Here is a 16,495-nt window from a genome sequence, read left to right as displayed (position 1 = left end):
GGGGGGGGGGGGGGGGGGGGTTGAGATGCAGTATGAATCTTTCAGGGACTGGATTTATGCTTTGCTGCAGGGTTCAAACTCGGGTCAGATGTTATAACCTCCATTCGCTTTAGGAAAAGCAGGGTTTTTATTTTTATACGCAAGGGTCAATTAAAAACAGTAGAGCAAGTGTTTGGCCTCGTGAAGGGAACCACACTAACAACTGAATATCTGGTGTCCACCACCACAAGAAAAGGTTTTTATCCTGCTATCAACGCAAAGTGAGCAGCCAACAACCAAACCTAAGCTGAGTCTACGTTGTGGTATATGATGTGATTCTGTATTATATTATTTTTAATGACGGATTAATGAGATAAAAAGTATTAAAAGTCCTTCACATTAAGAAACTGCACTAAAACAAGGCCGTGTTTGAAATATCCACTCGCTCTCTATATAGTGAATCCTACTTTCCTATTTTCAACTAGCACACAAAAATGTAGAGTACAGAAGATGTATCCTAAACCGATCAAGCTAGACCATCATGCATTGCAGCCTGTCTCGTGAACTTGCTGCAGAAGAAGCAATGATCTCGCTAACAGGCTCGGTGCTAACGTTAGCTGCTAGCTGATGTGATTTTACTACCCAGTGAGAGCACCTGGACATCTCAGTAGAAAGTACTTCAAAAAGAATATGTCTAGATATGAATATAGATATACAATTTGAGTGAATCAGTCCTTTAAATGTGTTTAAAATCCAGCAGGAACTCTGTGGTTTGATGCCGCGACACAGTCAGACTCAGTAAAGTTGTGCTGAGCCCACCTGAACTGCGGTGCTAATCTTTCTCTTGAAGCAGACGCTCCCCGCAGACGGTGTCTACGCTCTCTTTAACGGTACACTGTGCAGCTTCCCTCTGAATCTACAGGGATTATTTCAGCTAACGCTTAAGTTGTCTCCAGAAGTAATTAGCTCTTATGTGTAAGTGTAATTCTCTCTTGACAACTTTCTGCTCTGCGTTTCTTTTTTTTTCCCCCTCCTCGCCCCCACCATGCCGTGTCCTGGCATGGATGAGAGGAGAGCGCAGGCAGACAGACAGCAGTCGGGAGAATCCAGCTCTAATTTCCTCAGTGGGAACATTCAGGACATTAAGTGAGAGCTTCAGGATTTCAACAGATGAGGGGATTCCCAGAGGAGCGTGCGTTGATTGACAGGTGGGCTTCAGCAGGGAGAGAAAGCAGAGGAGTGGGAGGCAAGGAGGGAGGGAGGGAGGGAAGAGCAGAGCCCTGGAAACAAAGCATATCCCTCAGATATTAATTACATCAACACCTGCTGATTTGTTTTCGCAACAGTGCTGTTCACTCAGAAACACTCAGCACTTCTGTCTGAGTTAAATTAAGTTCATCTAACTGTGAACTGCATTTTGAGATTTGCGTTTGCAATTTCAGTTGGAATGGTAGTTTTTTTTTTTTTTTTCCCCATTTAATTTTCACAGAGAAAGATGTAAAAAATGATGATGTGATTTTTGTTGTAGGGATTTTACCAAACAAACATGTTCCTCCACGTCTGGAAAAATATGCACTTGTAGCTCGGAGCGTCTCTGTAGCACCACAGCGCTTGCTAACAATGCATGATAATGTTGTGACACATTTTACCTTTATCTTTACCTTTATATATTGCACTCAGCCAGACTGAGTTTCAATTATAACTTCCATTAATTGTGCAGCCTCTAATTATTGTTGTAAAACATTTGAAACTAATCACTGTCAAAGAGGCAGAAACGATGAGTCGTTCACTCCGGTCATTTTCATTTGTTCAGAATCAAAAGAAAAAAAATACATATTTTTGTTGAATTTGGCGAAGAGGATGACATCATCCATCCATTCTCACGTGATAAATTTATTATATTAGAAATTCTTTCATGCGGGGATTGATTTCTAAGTCTTTTCTGATTGCTCAACATCTTCACTGTGGAAACAAGTCGCAGCGTTCACACACGACTCCTCTTTCTTCACGTTGTCCACTCAAATCAATACTCGACGCCACAAGAGACACACACAACGACTCAATCGTAGGGGTTTTTCTTTTTTTTTTTTACGGTGAAGCCACATTGAATTGCAAAGCTCTTCGCCTGGACGGTGAATAGGTGAATAGATCCTGTGGTGGTGCTTTGTTGTGAAGAAGAAAAGCGAGAGAGACGGGGGAATGAAGAGATCCTAGCAAATGTTGTTGTCCCTGGATTGTTTAATTAACTAACCCCGGGCTGCAGCAGAGCCTATTCATCACTGGCATTGTGTTGGTTCACTTCGGCTGTCGATGGCGTTTTTGCGATCGCGCACGCAAAGTAACCGCAACATCAGCTACACAAAGCTCACCCGCACTGACCCTGACGCAGACGTGCTCCTTTCAGGTCCTGACTCTGTGCAGCACCTGCAGCAGGGCTCACACGCATTGTACCAAACACCCAACAAAATGCCAACTGCAGACAAATTAAAACAGTATGTGGTGGAAGAGAGAGGGGAGGTGGAGGTGAGGGGGGGAAATGTGATAGGAAGTGTATGAAAGCGGCGCTCTCCCTCTCTTTCTCTGGGGAGGTACGTGAGCCAGTCTACCATGGCTAAACTGCAGTGAAGCACAATGCTGCAGAGATTAACTCCAGCCCGTATCTTCAGATCGGCTGCATGGCTGTGAGACAGAGAGAGAGTGTAAGAGAGGGATTACAGCAGGAGGGCAACAAGAGAGGACAGACAAGAAAGAAGAAAAAAAAAAGGAACATCCCATATCTGGACGACATCTCACCTTTTATATGATATTAAAAAGGGAAAGCCATGATATGCAAAAGACTCTGTGTTTTTAAGTAGTGGCTCCTATTCACCTTTGAAGATTGGTGTGTCTTTTAATATTTGTCACGTATTGTATGTGCTGTTGTGTAGGTAACACTTTTTTATTAAAGCAATGCTTAATTAACCAGTGAATAACATTAGGTAGTTATTAAGTTTGCTTAATTTATGCTGAATTAAAATGCTGCTTCAGAACAGGCGATTAGTCACAATTAGGAGATAATATGGTGATAATAAAGAAAACAACAAAGTCCCTGGTACTGGTGATAAATGAAGATGTTCGGGAGGTAAATTTCCATTTCCAGTTTGCATTTTTCTTGAATATGTCCATATGAATTTAAATTATTAATGGGGATGTTGGGGATTATTGTTGATGCATTATGAGATCTCCACCATCTCTTCAAAACATATTCAGACTAAAAACCGTCAAAGAGCTTGTCAGACGGTCCAACAGCATCTGAAATCAAAAGCAAGGTTGCATTCAGCAGGTTTTTGTAACTTTCCCAAATTAAAAATCTGACAAGCGAAGATACTGCAGAAGAGAGAGAGGAAGAAGCGTTTCTCTTTTTTTCATTATTCACAAAACTACTTCCTCCACTTTTTAGGTGCATAAACAAATGCAGCACCAATGAATCCCTTCAGAGGAGAGACGGTCCAACAGTGTGCAGGATTATCCCTCTTTGAATGCTTATTGCATCTCAACCCCTCTGAAATGGCAGACGTTCCCAGTGTGGCCGTTCAGAACAGCTGCAACAACCCAGTCTCACGAAAACTACTATTTCTACACAACTAATACATTTTCAGTGCATGTGCTGTACTACAGTTACTTGCAATGAGAACGTGAATGATTTATGTTCATTGAAATGATGCTAATAAACCTATTAATGCTCAAACTATTTGAAACTCTGGCTAAAGATTGAGCTGTAACCAGAAGTGACTGCGCAGGATGATCTCTGTTTTATTTCATCTTATTTCTCTTCAGTCTCTCCTTTCCTTGTCCACTTAAAGAGTCTGTGACCTTCACGGAGAAACTGTGGTAAAACACCAATCAGCTCCATTGTGTAAGGTTTATTCTTCCAAGTACATCCACAAGTGAACACACACACACACACACACACACGCACACACACACACACAACACATCCTTTTATTTATGCAGTGAGCGAGTGAGTTGGTAAAATGACTCATTCTTTCTATTCTCTCCCTCCTGTCTCCCTCTGAGAGATGAGTCAGAATAATCTGTGTGAATAAAAGAGCAACCCAAACAAAATAAGGTTAGCATTCACTTTTCTGCTTATGAAACCACACAGTCACATTGTGACTTCAACGCTGAGAGAACGGCAAGCGCTCTGCAGCCATTTTTTTTTTTGTTGTTGTTAATATTAACGAGAGAAAATAATGAAGCCGAATCGAACACAGCACACATTCACAAACATGCCGACACATTAGCGGCAGACAAACACAACTTTCCCCTCCTCGTGTGGGAGAGATCCATCGTGCTTAACACACCTCCTACTCATGTATCCAAATACCTGGTGCCATGACAACCTGCTCGCAGCTCCTAAAGCAATGAGATTAGCGCTGAAAGTGTCACCCACCGCTGCTCTCCATGCACAGCCCTGCGTGTTATGAACAACACGGGTCATTAGCAGGTTGTTAGCGGGGACACTAATTCCATCAACACCCAAATAGTAACACCAGTCTGTACATGTCGTGTATTTTTACTTCTGTGTATCTGCACCAATCAGAAAACATTTTCCGTGCCTACAGAGTCGTTCCAGCTGAATTCACGGCTTCTGCAAACGGTGCCAGAAGAATTTGTGCTGTCACACTGCACCTCTCCACAGTCAGGATTTCTCACTGTCACTTCTCCCATTAGATATTCAGGATGTCAACTGTGTGACAGTCACACTGTTCTTGGCAATGAATCCAAACCTCAGATAGTTTGCACGCAGACTCGCAAACAACACGTCTGGTGAAGTGAAGTGCTTCAAGCTTCGACTCATTGTAATCAATATATAAACTCTGAAAAGCTGCTTCCTCTTTCCGTCTCCGAACGCAGACACTACTGTCTTCCATCACGGTGTGTTTGGTTGTCACTTCAAATAGTGTCATTCAATTAAGTTGAATGTTTTCCTGTGAGTTTGAGGCTCGCTCAGCTGATCCGTTGCACGTCTGTAACATTGTTGGAGTCACAATGAACAGTTTAAAAGAAAAGGTGTCAAAATCCAGAGAACCAGAGATATCGTCCTTTTTTTATTTAATCAACAAATTCTCCATGTCAAAGCCTGGCTTTTACATTTCCCACAATGCAACTTGACCACCAACAGCACGGTCAGAGACAGGGCTGTGTTATGCTAGTGCTAATGTAGCCGCAAGCAAAGATGATTGGCAGACTACACAGGTCCGGTAAGCTTCACTTCTTTCTAACTACGCACCCTCTGATTATTTTTTCATATTCTAACTTCTACTCTAAAGACCTAATTGATTTTGCTTCAAATAACATTACTTGAATCAAAAGGTTATACAATTTTCACATATGCAGTAGTACTTCCCAAGACCTGTAAGAGGACTTTGATGTTTTAAACCAGCATCTCTCTTATAAAGTCCCAAAAGTGTGGTTTCAAGTGATATACATTTTTCTATAATATTAAATATTTCAGACTTCAGATTTCAGAAGTTTGGAGACAAAAAATCCTCAACTATCAAGAGTTTGATGTTAAAAAACTCTGCTAATCTGCTTCACCTGTAGCCACACCCAACAGTGATGTCACGGTGTACTGGTGCACCCTGGAGTGCGCTCTTACATCACTGCAGCAAGGTGACAAGTTCACCTACAGATTAGAAAATTTAAGATTTTCAAAGGGTGTTAAGTTGCTCTTTAGGCTTTTGTGTTTTATCCCATCTCAACATATGTCATTCCCTCAGTATGAGGCCAGAACGCACTGGCTGGGTGGCATGTGCGTGGCGGCTGCATCACATATGGGTTTTCATTTCAGTGCCCTTTAAACAGGTTGGAACAGACACACTGTCTGTGATATAAATATTACATTCTTTAACCATTTTAGCAGCTGCATGTGGAGACATTGGTACTTTAGTGACATTTTCTGTCAAAAATAAATCAATAATTAACTTATAATAAAAAGAAATCCAACATTTGAGTAGCCTGCTGATGACCATTATCCAAGGCAAACTCTATGTTGGAATATAGAGCTGGCAGTAACAGTGACGCAGCCACCACGCACACTGTGTGTTCCTGGCATAAGTCCAAACAGGTGAGTCATAGAAGTGTTTGTAATGTATCTGTGTAAGAAGAACAAACAACTCTGCAAAGTGTTGATACTTAATAACTTAATCCACTGTATTGCAGATCCTTACCCAGCCATCCGGCTCCAGAGTTGGGGACGCACATGTCTGTCTCAGCACTGGGCAGGACAAAGCCCACCACGAACACCTCCACGCCGTCTGACATGAGCGCAAGCCCGAGTACAAAGAACAGCTGCCACTGGAATCTCCCGTGGCCACACTCCTGCATGATGAGCTCGTACTGCTGGGCCAGCTCCTCCTCGTCCGCCTGTCTCTCATTTTCCAGCTCCTTGCGGCTCTTGGCGCTGTCAGAAACCGGCTGGCCCAGAGCCACCTGACCGTCCCGCAGCTTCCCATCGTTGTAGGCGGGCACGCCTTGGTACTCCCCCTCGTAGATCTCGTCTTCATCGTCGTGGCCCTCCGTGGCGTCGCTGGAGGCCCCGTCCTCGTCATTGGCTGCATTGTCGGCGTAGTGGCCGTCTTGCTGAGTGTAAGCGTTGTAGTTGTTCTCTTCTTCGTCCTCGTTCTTGAAGCGGTTGTAGCTGCGATGAGTGGAGTATTCATCTGAGGCGCGATCAACAGCTTTGCTGAAGTTTTTGGCAGCGTGCCTCTTGGCTTCTTTAGCAATGTCCTTGGCACCTTTGACCAAGGAAGTCCTGTTGTTGTGCGTTTCATCCATCTTGGCACGGGGATAACTGGCACTAAAATACTTTTGCTTCAACTCTATAGAGCTTTTATTAGGTCCGCCAGGTGCAGCAAGCATAAGCTACCTGTTTTTTCTTTCTTTTTGATCTTCTATCCCCCGACAGAGCAAGACTTAAGGCAGTTTGTCAGTGCAGAAAAGCCACTCAGCTGCCAGGACACTAATGATTAAGTAATGATGTCTGATTCCATTGGATGTGGAGAAGCCAGACAGTCTTGAAATGGAGACAGTTGATCTCAAACCGGAGAGATCCTCAGTCGTGTCAGAGCTCAGTAGAGGAGACCATCAGCCTGTGGGGACAGAGAGAGAAAAGCACATTTAGCTTGATTAAAAGCTGTCTGTCACAAACACTTGACTGCAGCATTTCTTGGCACACTGAGAAGAACTTCAAAAAGAACATTTCAGCTTGGAGAGAGCCAAACTTCCCACTGAAGCTGATACGAGCTGAAGTCTGCTAGTGAAGTGAAATGCATCAATAAGATGGGAATGACAAAAGAAAATGATTCATTGAGAACAAAATGTGAAATGTCATTGAGTTTTTTTCAGGCTGAAAAATATCTGATGATTTCAGTCTATTGTAATATGAAAAAAAAAATTACCCAATAAGAATATTTGCATTATATCCTATAAAGAGTGAATGCTTTATTTTGTAATGCAATTCATAATCGGCACAAGCTATAGTGGAATCAGGGCTTCTTTGACACTGTCAACAAAAACTGAGTAAGACGAGCTTCACCAAGGTAAGCTTTACTGCAGAGCTCCTATATTTGGATGTATGGAGCTACAGATTTTATTTTCTAATTTGACTGTCAGTCATAAAAAAATAAAACTTGAAATACTCCGACACTAGTTGTCCTCACACTAGTGCCACCTTTCCAAAGTAAAGCCTTGCAAATTGCTGACATTTTGCTAATGGCTAAGTAGCAAGGTGTAGTTAATAAACTACATGACTCGTTGAGGTTTTAGAAGTAGTGAGAAATCTCCAGCCCATTTGCAGACAAAACAACTAAACTTGCAGTTTGCCTGACCTACGTGTGCCAAGTCTTATTTTGAAATATACAGAGAAAAACTTTTAACAAGCCCATCAATAACCCAGCGTGAATGAAAAGAAGAAAAAGTCCAAACAAAAATGACTGCATTAAAAAAAAAAAAAAGCTATGTAGTATAATGGTGATATAAGTCTGTAAGCTGTCAGTCAGGCTTGTAAACCAACAGAGTTCCTTTTAATTACAACTGATGTCCTTGAAGTATTTCTGGAGCTCTTCCAGGACCATGGCACAGGGCCACACACAAGAGTCAGCAGCTTCACTGACGACCGCTCAGGGCCTGAAACATCTCTGCTCTGTGCAGCAGTCTGACAAAAGTCATGGTGACCCCCCTCAATCTCCACAGCACTGCTTTAGACTTCATGCTCTCTGGCTGCATTGCCTTGCAAAAGGTGATAAAATGCATCATCTCAGCAGCCAGTTGTTCTCATTGTTAATGAGGCCAAGAGATGTCAGTGTAGTGTTCACAGCTTGTTTCTGCTGCCCCCAACTGGCCAAAACATCAGTTATTGCAGGTTAAAGTATGTAGCTAGAGCCAGGAGACGGCAGCGGGAAGAGTTAGCCTGCTAGTCTCTAAAGCTCACTGATTTACATGTTGTATCTGTTTGAAAGAATAGAAAAGTCCTGGTCTTAGTTTAGAGTTACATTTGGACAGAGCCAGGCTAACAGCTTCCCCCTGCTTCCAGTCTTTATGCTAAGCTAAGCTAACCATGTCCTGGCTTTAGCTTAGTATTTACAGTACAGACACGAGAGTGGTGTCAAACTATTTCTTTTAAATTTATACATAATAATAATTATTATAATTTTGGGGTTTTAACAGTTTTTTGTTTTTACATTGTTAATGTAAAATAAAATTTAAAATTATGTGAACGATAAATTGTATTGCAGCACTGTGTTGCCTGGTTTTGTAACGTCTTTTGTCAGTTGTTTACTGAAATAGCATCCCTATGGCAGCAGGCGCCCCAGACCTTTGTCGTCATGGTTACACTAACAAACACACAGTTAAGCTTATGGAGCAGGTTTTTTTGGTTATATTTAGGCACAAAAACCTACAGGGTTATGTTTAAGGAAAGGTCATGCAACAATGAAACGTAATTATGGGTTGAAATAAGCTGCTTTCAACCTTTAAGGTTATTTTTCAAAGGGAGAACAGTCTTGGTTCGACACAAAGACTTTTAAATTCAGTGCACATTTGTGTCAAGTCAAATGGAACTGAATAAAGTTGGATTAAATAAATATTAGTCATACCCGTCATCATTTATTCATTACTATTATACATTCAGAAAAAGAAAATTACATTCTTGGAAATTTGACCGGCTGTGTTTCCTGTCAGAGCTTATTCATCTCTGGTTCATGTTCCCAGGCCCAGAATACATGTCAGCCTGTATGACTGACTCCCCTTAGGGCTCTCTCGATTGTGACACTGGCGTGGCCTCTCAGAGAAGCTGTCAACGCATCAGGCCCGAGCCGTCTGTCTGCCAAGCTGCAGCCGGCAGCCACTAGACCCAAAGACCGCTGCGGGAGAACAACCAGTAAGCTACGGGCCCTCACATTACACTCCGAAGCCCTTCAGCTCGCTGTTACTGACAGGGCAATTACAAACTGCACAAATACAAATATACGGCACATGCACAATTCATGTGAAGCAGCATTTTCATGGCTTGCCATTTGACTGGAAAACACTGATCTCATGTATTTTAGCTAAAGTTAAATCCTCTATAATTAATGATAATAGTTTACCAGCTTTAAAAGTTGACGTTGTTTATATATAAATAGTTGTTTTAGAAGATTTTAGAAACAGGATTTTAAACCTTCCCAAAAACAGAATGCAATTGTTTTAACTGATGAGACTGTTGGCTGCTTTTAATCTTGGCATCTTATATGTTTAAAATTTTCCTTGTGTGTTATTTTTATTACAGTTTTGTAATTTTATTGTTTTTTATTCAAATTGTATTGTAAATTCTTTCTGGACTCTCAGCTCATGAATTGTTTTTATCATGTTAAATGTATTTTCACATTCAAGTCCCTCTTGAAATTAGATTTCTATCTCTGCATTATGTGTTTACTATTGATTGCATCTTTTTAACTTCGATGTTGTCAGCAGTCATCAGTATCAGCTAATCAAAAACACTGTGAAATGACTCGCATACAGACGACAGACGTCCTCAGCACAGTTTCAATTAACCAGCACAGAAAGATGTCAATAAACAGGCCTTGAAATCCAAGTATTACTCAAGTAGCACTCAGTATCATAGTGTCTTGGTGTCAGAAGTGTAAGATGATACAACAAAGCCTTTCAGTCATGTAACAAACAATAACTGTGAAAAGAAAGAATCCATCTTTTCTACATCAGGTTCAATATGCTAACATGCTCTATTTGTATCTGCAGTCCCCGGAGTGGGAAGCACACACTGAAGTGTTGAGACTGGGTTAGTGCCCAAACAGAGCGTGGCAGGTTGATGCATGGTGTTTCTGCTCACCTTTGCTCTGCGGGATTAGATAAAACATGAGTCGGGATCTGTCATTTGAACGCAAAGAGCCCGGGGCTCCACAGCGACATAAAGCAGCCCAAGAGATTTTGGTGCAATGCAGCAATGAAATGAAGTAGGAAATGTGTTCTAACTAACTTTGTGCACGGCCAAGACGATGAGACACTAACTCCCTCTGGTCACGGATGCATCTAAGCACCAGGATGAGCAGCAAAATCTCACCATCCTGTGGCTTCAGATCAATAACTCCAATTCCTGTGGCTAGTGGGATTCACGCTACAACATGCTGCACAATAAAACTTTGTCAGTATAGTTGTATAAGACCGTATCCACCAGAAAGAGAATATCATTTGTCAAAATGACTTTGGTTAATATGTCTGTTTTCTTTCTTGCCCAGGATGAGATGAGAAGATCGATACCACTCATATCTGTGCATTAAGCCAGGAGACAATTAGCTTAGCTTATCATGAAGACTAGAAGCAGGTGGAGACAGCTAGCTTGGCTCTGTCCAAAGATTTTAGGGTAAAGTTATGTAATATAACTATTTCTTGACAAATAATTGTTTGTCAGTCGACTCAGCACTTCTGTGCAGCAGAAAAAACAAGATACAACTTTTTAATTACTTCTTACTTCCTTATTGAGAAATGTGGCTCAGGCCTTGTGCCCCGCCCACCACCTGCTCGATCCAGGTGGACAGGTGAAAAAGCAGAGAGCATCAAGATGGTTAGAGGAGGAAACATCAAAGAGACTCAGCCATGTTTGAGCCTCAGTCAGACCAGAGACTAACAGACAGATCAGAGCGGTTAGCACAGTTAGCATCTGTTTATCTAGTTAGTTAGCTTGTAACTGGCAGTGGCTGCTAACTATAATTCTCTGTACTGACAAGGTTTCAGGTTTATTTAGCCCCGCCCCCTCGTCCCCACAAAATGTCATGATTGGTTCGTTAGTTTCTGGTGTATGAACCCCCAACTGACTGAATCTGATTTCATGAGACTGTCACAGCAGTTCAAGGTGGAAATACTCAGTCATGGTGTTGATTATTTCATTCCTGATATGTCTTGTATTATATAGAAAACACCACATGGACACGTTAACGAGGTTAAACACCGAATTTTCATCTTTAACTTGGGAGGGAGCTAGCTGGCTAGCTGTTCCCCTTGCTTCTGGTCTTTATGCTAAGCTAAGTTTTTTTCATTCATTATCATTATCCTTTTTAGGGTTGCAGGGGTGCTGGAGTCAATCCCAGCTGACACTGGGTGAGGGCAGGGTGCACCCTGGACAGGGAGCCAGTCTATCACAGGACCGCCGTGGAGAGAAGAAACAACCACTCAACGGCAATTAACCTGCATGTCTCAGGATTGTGGGAGGAAGACGGAGTCCCCGGAGGAAACGCAGGCCATGCACAACAACGCTGGTTACCTATTTAAAGCTTTAGATGCTGTACTTTTCATACAGTTGAAAATATCCTTAAAAAAGCCTATTAGAGGAACAGACATTTTCTCTGAAAGTAAGCACACTCCTCTTTGCAAACTTCCCTTGAACTCATTTCCAGCAGCGCAGCTCCTCCAGCTGAGTGCCTGACGTCTGAGACTAAAGGTCGAACTCTGTGATAAACCTCATGATATGCTCTGAGAGTTTCTTGCGCCAAATGGCCAAGTAGAAAATAGACCAATCAACTGACTGCAGTGCAACACTCAGAGAACTTTTGATAATAGAGGGGAAAATGAACAACGGTGCATAACAGGCAGCCTGGTCTGTGTATAATCCCTGGTCTGAATTCACCTCCTCCGTGCTGATCTGTGGTTTTCCTGTCAATCTCTCCTCCCTCTGTCTTTCTCCACCCGTTCTCTTCTCTTTTCATCCGAGTGCGGCAAGAATTTCAAAGTCATCGTCTTGATGGCAACGCAGAAATATGAAAGACGTCCCTCTTCTGTTGACATTTCATTATTCATGATAGGCTAACCGTTTCTTCTCCATATGCAAATGGTCACTATTACTGACATTTAGAAGTCTTTCAATGCAGCTCGAGCTACAGAGATAATTCTTAAAAGTCTCGTCCAAATGTCCACTCCTTTTTTTTTTTTTTTATACGCTGCTGATACTGCTGATGTAAGGAAACACATACGGTTATACAAGAAGCCACTACTTTTCAACCCACAACCTTGGCCTTTCCCCCCCATAAGCGGGGAAGCTAATATCATTTATGGGCGCTTTTATTTCCGTTTTGATGGCGACTCCCCTCGCCTTCTGCTGTGATGCTGTGATTGGGGTTATTATAACAGCACCCTTATGATGTGATTTTAGCAATCAGCAAAATTCCTGCGAGCTCTGAATCAGCAGTCCACGGAGAGAGAAGAAATGATTTCCTCGCAGTCGTGCTGTCATGGCCCGCTGACGCCATCCAGCTACGTTCATTAATCACTCACGGAAACACACACAAGCATACAGTAGATGCACGCGCGCACACACACGCTCACTCACGCACGCGCACACACACACACTCTGCAGGTGCATAGTCCGGGAGCTCGGTAGATGCACTCATACTGCGCAGAGGGAAAATGGAGAAAATGTTTTCTGCAGGACATTAAAAAAGAAAGAGGAAAAAAAACTTTCTCAGCACAAAACCGAACACATTGTGCATGTGAAGTGATGAACAATGCAGGAACATGCAAGTCAGACAAACAAGATCCAGTCTCTTCATGCGACATACTGGTTGACAATATGTAAATGCAAGCGGTGTGTGCAGAGCCCTACAGGCTTTCTGCGGTGCCCACAGATGGCTGCAGTGAGCATTTGCTAATGCACATCGTGTGAATGAAGCCACACGCCAAGATCTGCAGATGCTACACAAGAGAGGTTTAGTTTCTGACAGAGATGAAGCAGGATGAGCACAATATGAGTTCAAGTCAAATGGAAAAAGCTTCATCAGCTTTTTGTCTGTCAAAGTAAGAACTACCATTAAAAGACTTAGAAGAAGAATGGTGTTCCTTCAGTCTTGTCATTTTAATAAACCGATTGGGAATAGCAGAGTCAGATACCTTAACATGAACTAGCAGATCATCTTCTTCTTTTCTGTCTCTGATTTTTTTTTTTTTCATCATTGTGAGGTCAGGTGAGGCCATTTGATTGGCTCCAGACTAAAAAAAATGCAGGGCCAACCATCCAAAAAATTGAACGTGACCCAGTGTTTGTCGGGCCGCAATGCGTCATCATCCAGCGCCGCACTGTATTGGCCGCTCAAACACAACGAGGTGCAAATTCCTGGTATCTTATGTTGTAACACAGTGATTTAAAACTACTGTGCACTGTTTTACTGTGTGAAAGATAAAATAATTGCTGCAAAGATCTGAAAAGTCTGACAGGCCTCCAAAACTCTTGGACCTCTGACTTCCTGGGTCACATTTCATCTTCTCACTGGGACCTACCAGTGAAGCTTAGCCTTGTTTATCTTCACACAACCTGTGGAAAATCATCCTGTCAGCCCAAGTTGACTGCAACGTCTGCGAGATCATGAGCGCTGCAAAACCACTGCTGGAAAATGGCGAATAAAAAATAAAAAAACACTTCTTGATTTTTTTCCCCCTAAGGCTGGCACGGGTGACTCAATGAGATCAAACCAGTACAGATGGTGATTTGACTGACAGCTTTTCACAGATAACTAAAGACATGCCAGTAAAGTAAAGAGGAACTTTTTAAAAAAGGCACCGGAAACGTGTTCTCTGCTTTCCCAAAGGGAGAAACAGGCTGGTGAACAAGCGCTTTAAAACACACAGCCTCGAGGGGCGGTTGAAGTTGCATGACTGCTGGGGGAGCAGTGGAGAGCAGCTTCAGAGTAAAAGTAGCTAATGAGCACACACCACATTATACAGCAGCGTCGTGCCTCACGGCGCCGACATCCACCCAACACAAATGAAGAGCACAAACGCATGAATTCATAACTTTGCAAAAAGCACTGCTGCAGAGGGAACCACCAAACGACGCAGCACTTAACTTGGGTTTCTCCTCCCGATGCAGGCAACACACACACACACACACACACACACACACACACACACACACACACACACACACACACACACACAGCTGCCTGATTGCTTGTACATAATAATGGCTGTGAGGGTTTACAGACTGCTGGAGCTTAGCCAGCTGCTGTGGGGGTCCCTGTGCTGATGCCCAGAACATGTGTCATCAGTGCAATGTTAAATGTTAAAATTGCATTTTGTGTATTTTTAAATGTTGTCGAATCTCATCAGTATTTCCTTTTTTTTTTGTTTGTGAGAAAATTATGATTATCTATTTTACAGATAAAATTACACCTGCATTTTTGTTTTTTTACACTTTTTTACACTCATTTTTTTCTTAGATGTGAAGATCATACAAAGCTACAGCCAGTTGCTGGTTAGCTTAGCTTAGCATAAAGACTGGAAACAAGGGGAAACAGCTAGCCTGCTTGTGTTAAAAGATAACAAAATCTGCAGCTCTTCAGGTGTGTTCAGACAGAAAGCAGCTGCACCTTTGAGTGGCTTGATATTGTTCACCTCTCTGTTCTTCCCAGGCTTTCTGCCCCTCATCATGAAATGTGATGCAGACCTATTCAAGCCAAACCCTCTATTCTTTTTCTATCAAATATATGAAGCCGCGATAACACACACAATAGAAGATGGTTAAACAGACTTAATAGATGCCTGGGATTCTCATCTGCTGAGCTAAAGCAAACACCGAGGTACACAGGCATAAGGCAAACATGAATCTACTGATTATTAAAACTGAACCTTTGTCCAGTCAGAGCACTGCCCTGGAGCAAACACCTGCCTGCTCAGAATTTCGACACGTTTGATCCCATCAAACTCTCCATTCAGCCTGCTGGGACACCTTTATGCAAAACTCATCTGTCACTTTCCTCCTCTTTGTTCCACTTGCACCATTTACTACTGCAGCCTTATTCACAGCGGCTCCACAGGCTGAGCACAGACCACGCACAGGAAGAGAGCATCAATCACCGCGGAGTCTTTTGACGCAAGTCGCGTCCCATAATTAGATTTCGGGCTGTCCTGCTGCCTGGGAATCAATGCTGCGAAGCGGCAGCGGCGGCACAGTGCGCTATACAGTTTGATGACTCTCCCCTCACTGCATCGAGCAACCGACTCCCTGAGTAATGGACGGATCTGCCGCCTCTCTGCGCAGCTCACTGCAGATTCACTCTGACCGCATGTGCGCGCTCCGAGGGGACGGGAAAGCTCCGGGGTTGCCTCCGCCGTGCGTGTGTACCAATTCATCTTTACCACGACCACTGATCACGTCAGGACGGTCACACCCCCGCCTCAGCACCATCACCATCACCACCAACACCACACACACACACACACACACACACACACACGTTAGACCCCAGAAGTCACAACATAGCTGCTTACACTGTGCACACACTCATTTTTCCCCCTTTTCTCTATAAACTTTACCAAAAAAAAAAACAAAAAACAAAGAACAAACGAAGCAGGTGAACGATTCAGACTCTGCTGATTAAAATGCACGAGGACCCTCAGATCAAACATAGTTCATGTGGTGTGAATTTATTATTCTGATCACACTCGGGTGATGCTCGTGCTGGACAAGTTAGAAAGTTCCCCAACTTTTCCGTCAATCACGCGCACACAGGCTTTATTCGTGATTTTATTAGCACATTTCTAATCATCAGACAGCTCCTTGTTTCCATTTTGCGTATGAAATGCTCCAAACAGGCGGATAATGATAAGATCTATGTTACACTAAAGCGGAGTGCGGAGGGAGATGAAGTTACAGTTTGGCACATGTAATACTAATAAAAAAAAGAGAGAGAGAGAGAGAAATACTTACAATCTACCAGAGAGAATCAGATCCGTCATATTGTGCTCGATGAGTCTGGAGTGTGTTTTTCCGATTCCCTCCTCTACACAGCAACAGAGGCAGGAGGCATCGCGCCAAGGGGTTTTTTTTCTTCTTCTTCTTCTTCTTGTTTCTTGTCTTCTTCGATGCAGCGGTTTCTCTGCTGCAGTCCAAGGAAGACGAGAGAGAGGCTGAAGGGAGGCTGAGGGGAGGTGGGAAACGTGAGTGTGTTAGGAGGGGGAGGAGGGAGGGAGGGAGGAAGAGGAGAGGAGAGGA

At 42.9% G+C, this 16,495-nt stretch overlaps 1 protein-coding gene across 1 annotated transcript in view; it reads right to left on the bottom strand.

Annotated features, from left to right (window-relative positions):
• LOC111666765 (synaptic vesicle glycoprotein 2C-like) overlaps positions 1–16,489 on the bottom strand; it is a 37,611-nt gene extending 21,122 nt beyond the window's left edge. The window contains exons 1-2 of the mRNA XM_023422224.2: positions 16,211–16,489; positions 6,192–7,112 (exon numbers count right to left, since the gene is read on the bottom strand). Coding sequence (XP_023277992.1) covers positions 6,192–6,882 — 691 coding nt within the window. The 5' untranslated portion in view covers positions 6,883–7,112; positions 16,211–16,489. The remainder of the gene's footprint in view (positions 1–6,191; positions 7,113–16,210) is intronic.
• Positions 16,490–16,495: the final 6 nt, after the last annotated feature.

The sequence above is a fragment of the Seriola lalandi genome, unplaced genomic scaffold (assembly GCF_002814215.2).
Source record: "Seriola lalandi dorsalis isolate HSWRI2012SDOR001 ecotype SW California unplaced genomic scaffold, Sedor1 jcf7180002054680, whole genome shotgun sequence".
In the NCBI taxonomy this organism is placed as follows: Eukaryota; Metazoa; Chordata; class Actinopteri; order Carangiformes; family Carangidae; genus Seriola; species Seriola lalandi.
The sequence above is the reverse complement of the archived record's forward strand: the minus strand, read 5'-3'. Positions and strand labels throughout refer to the sequence as shown.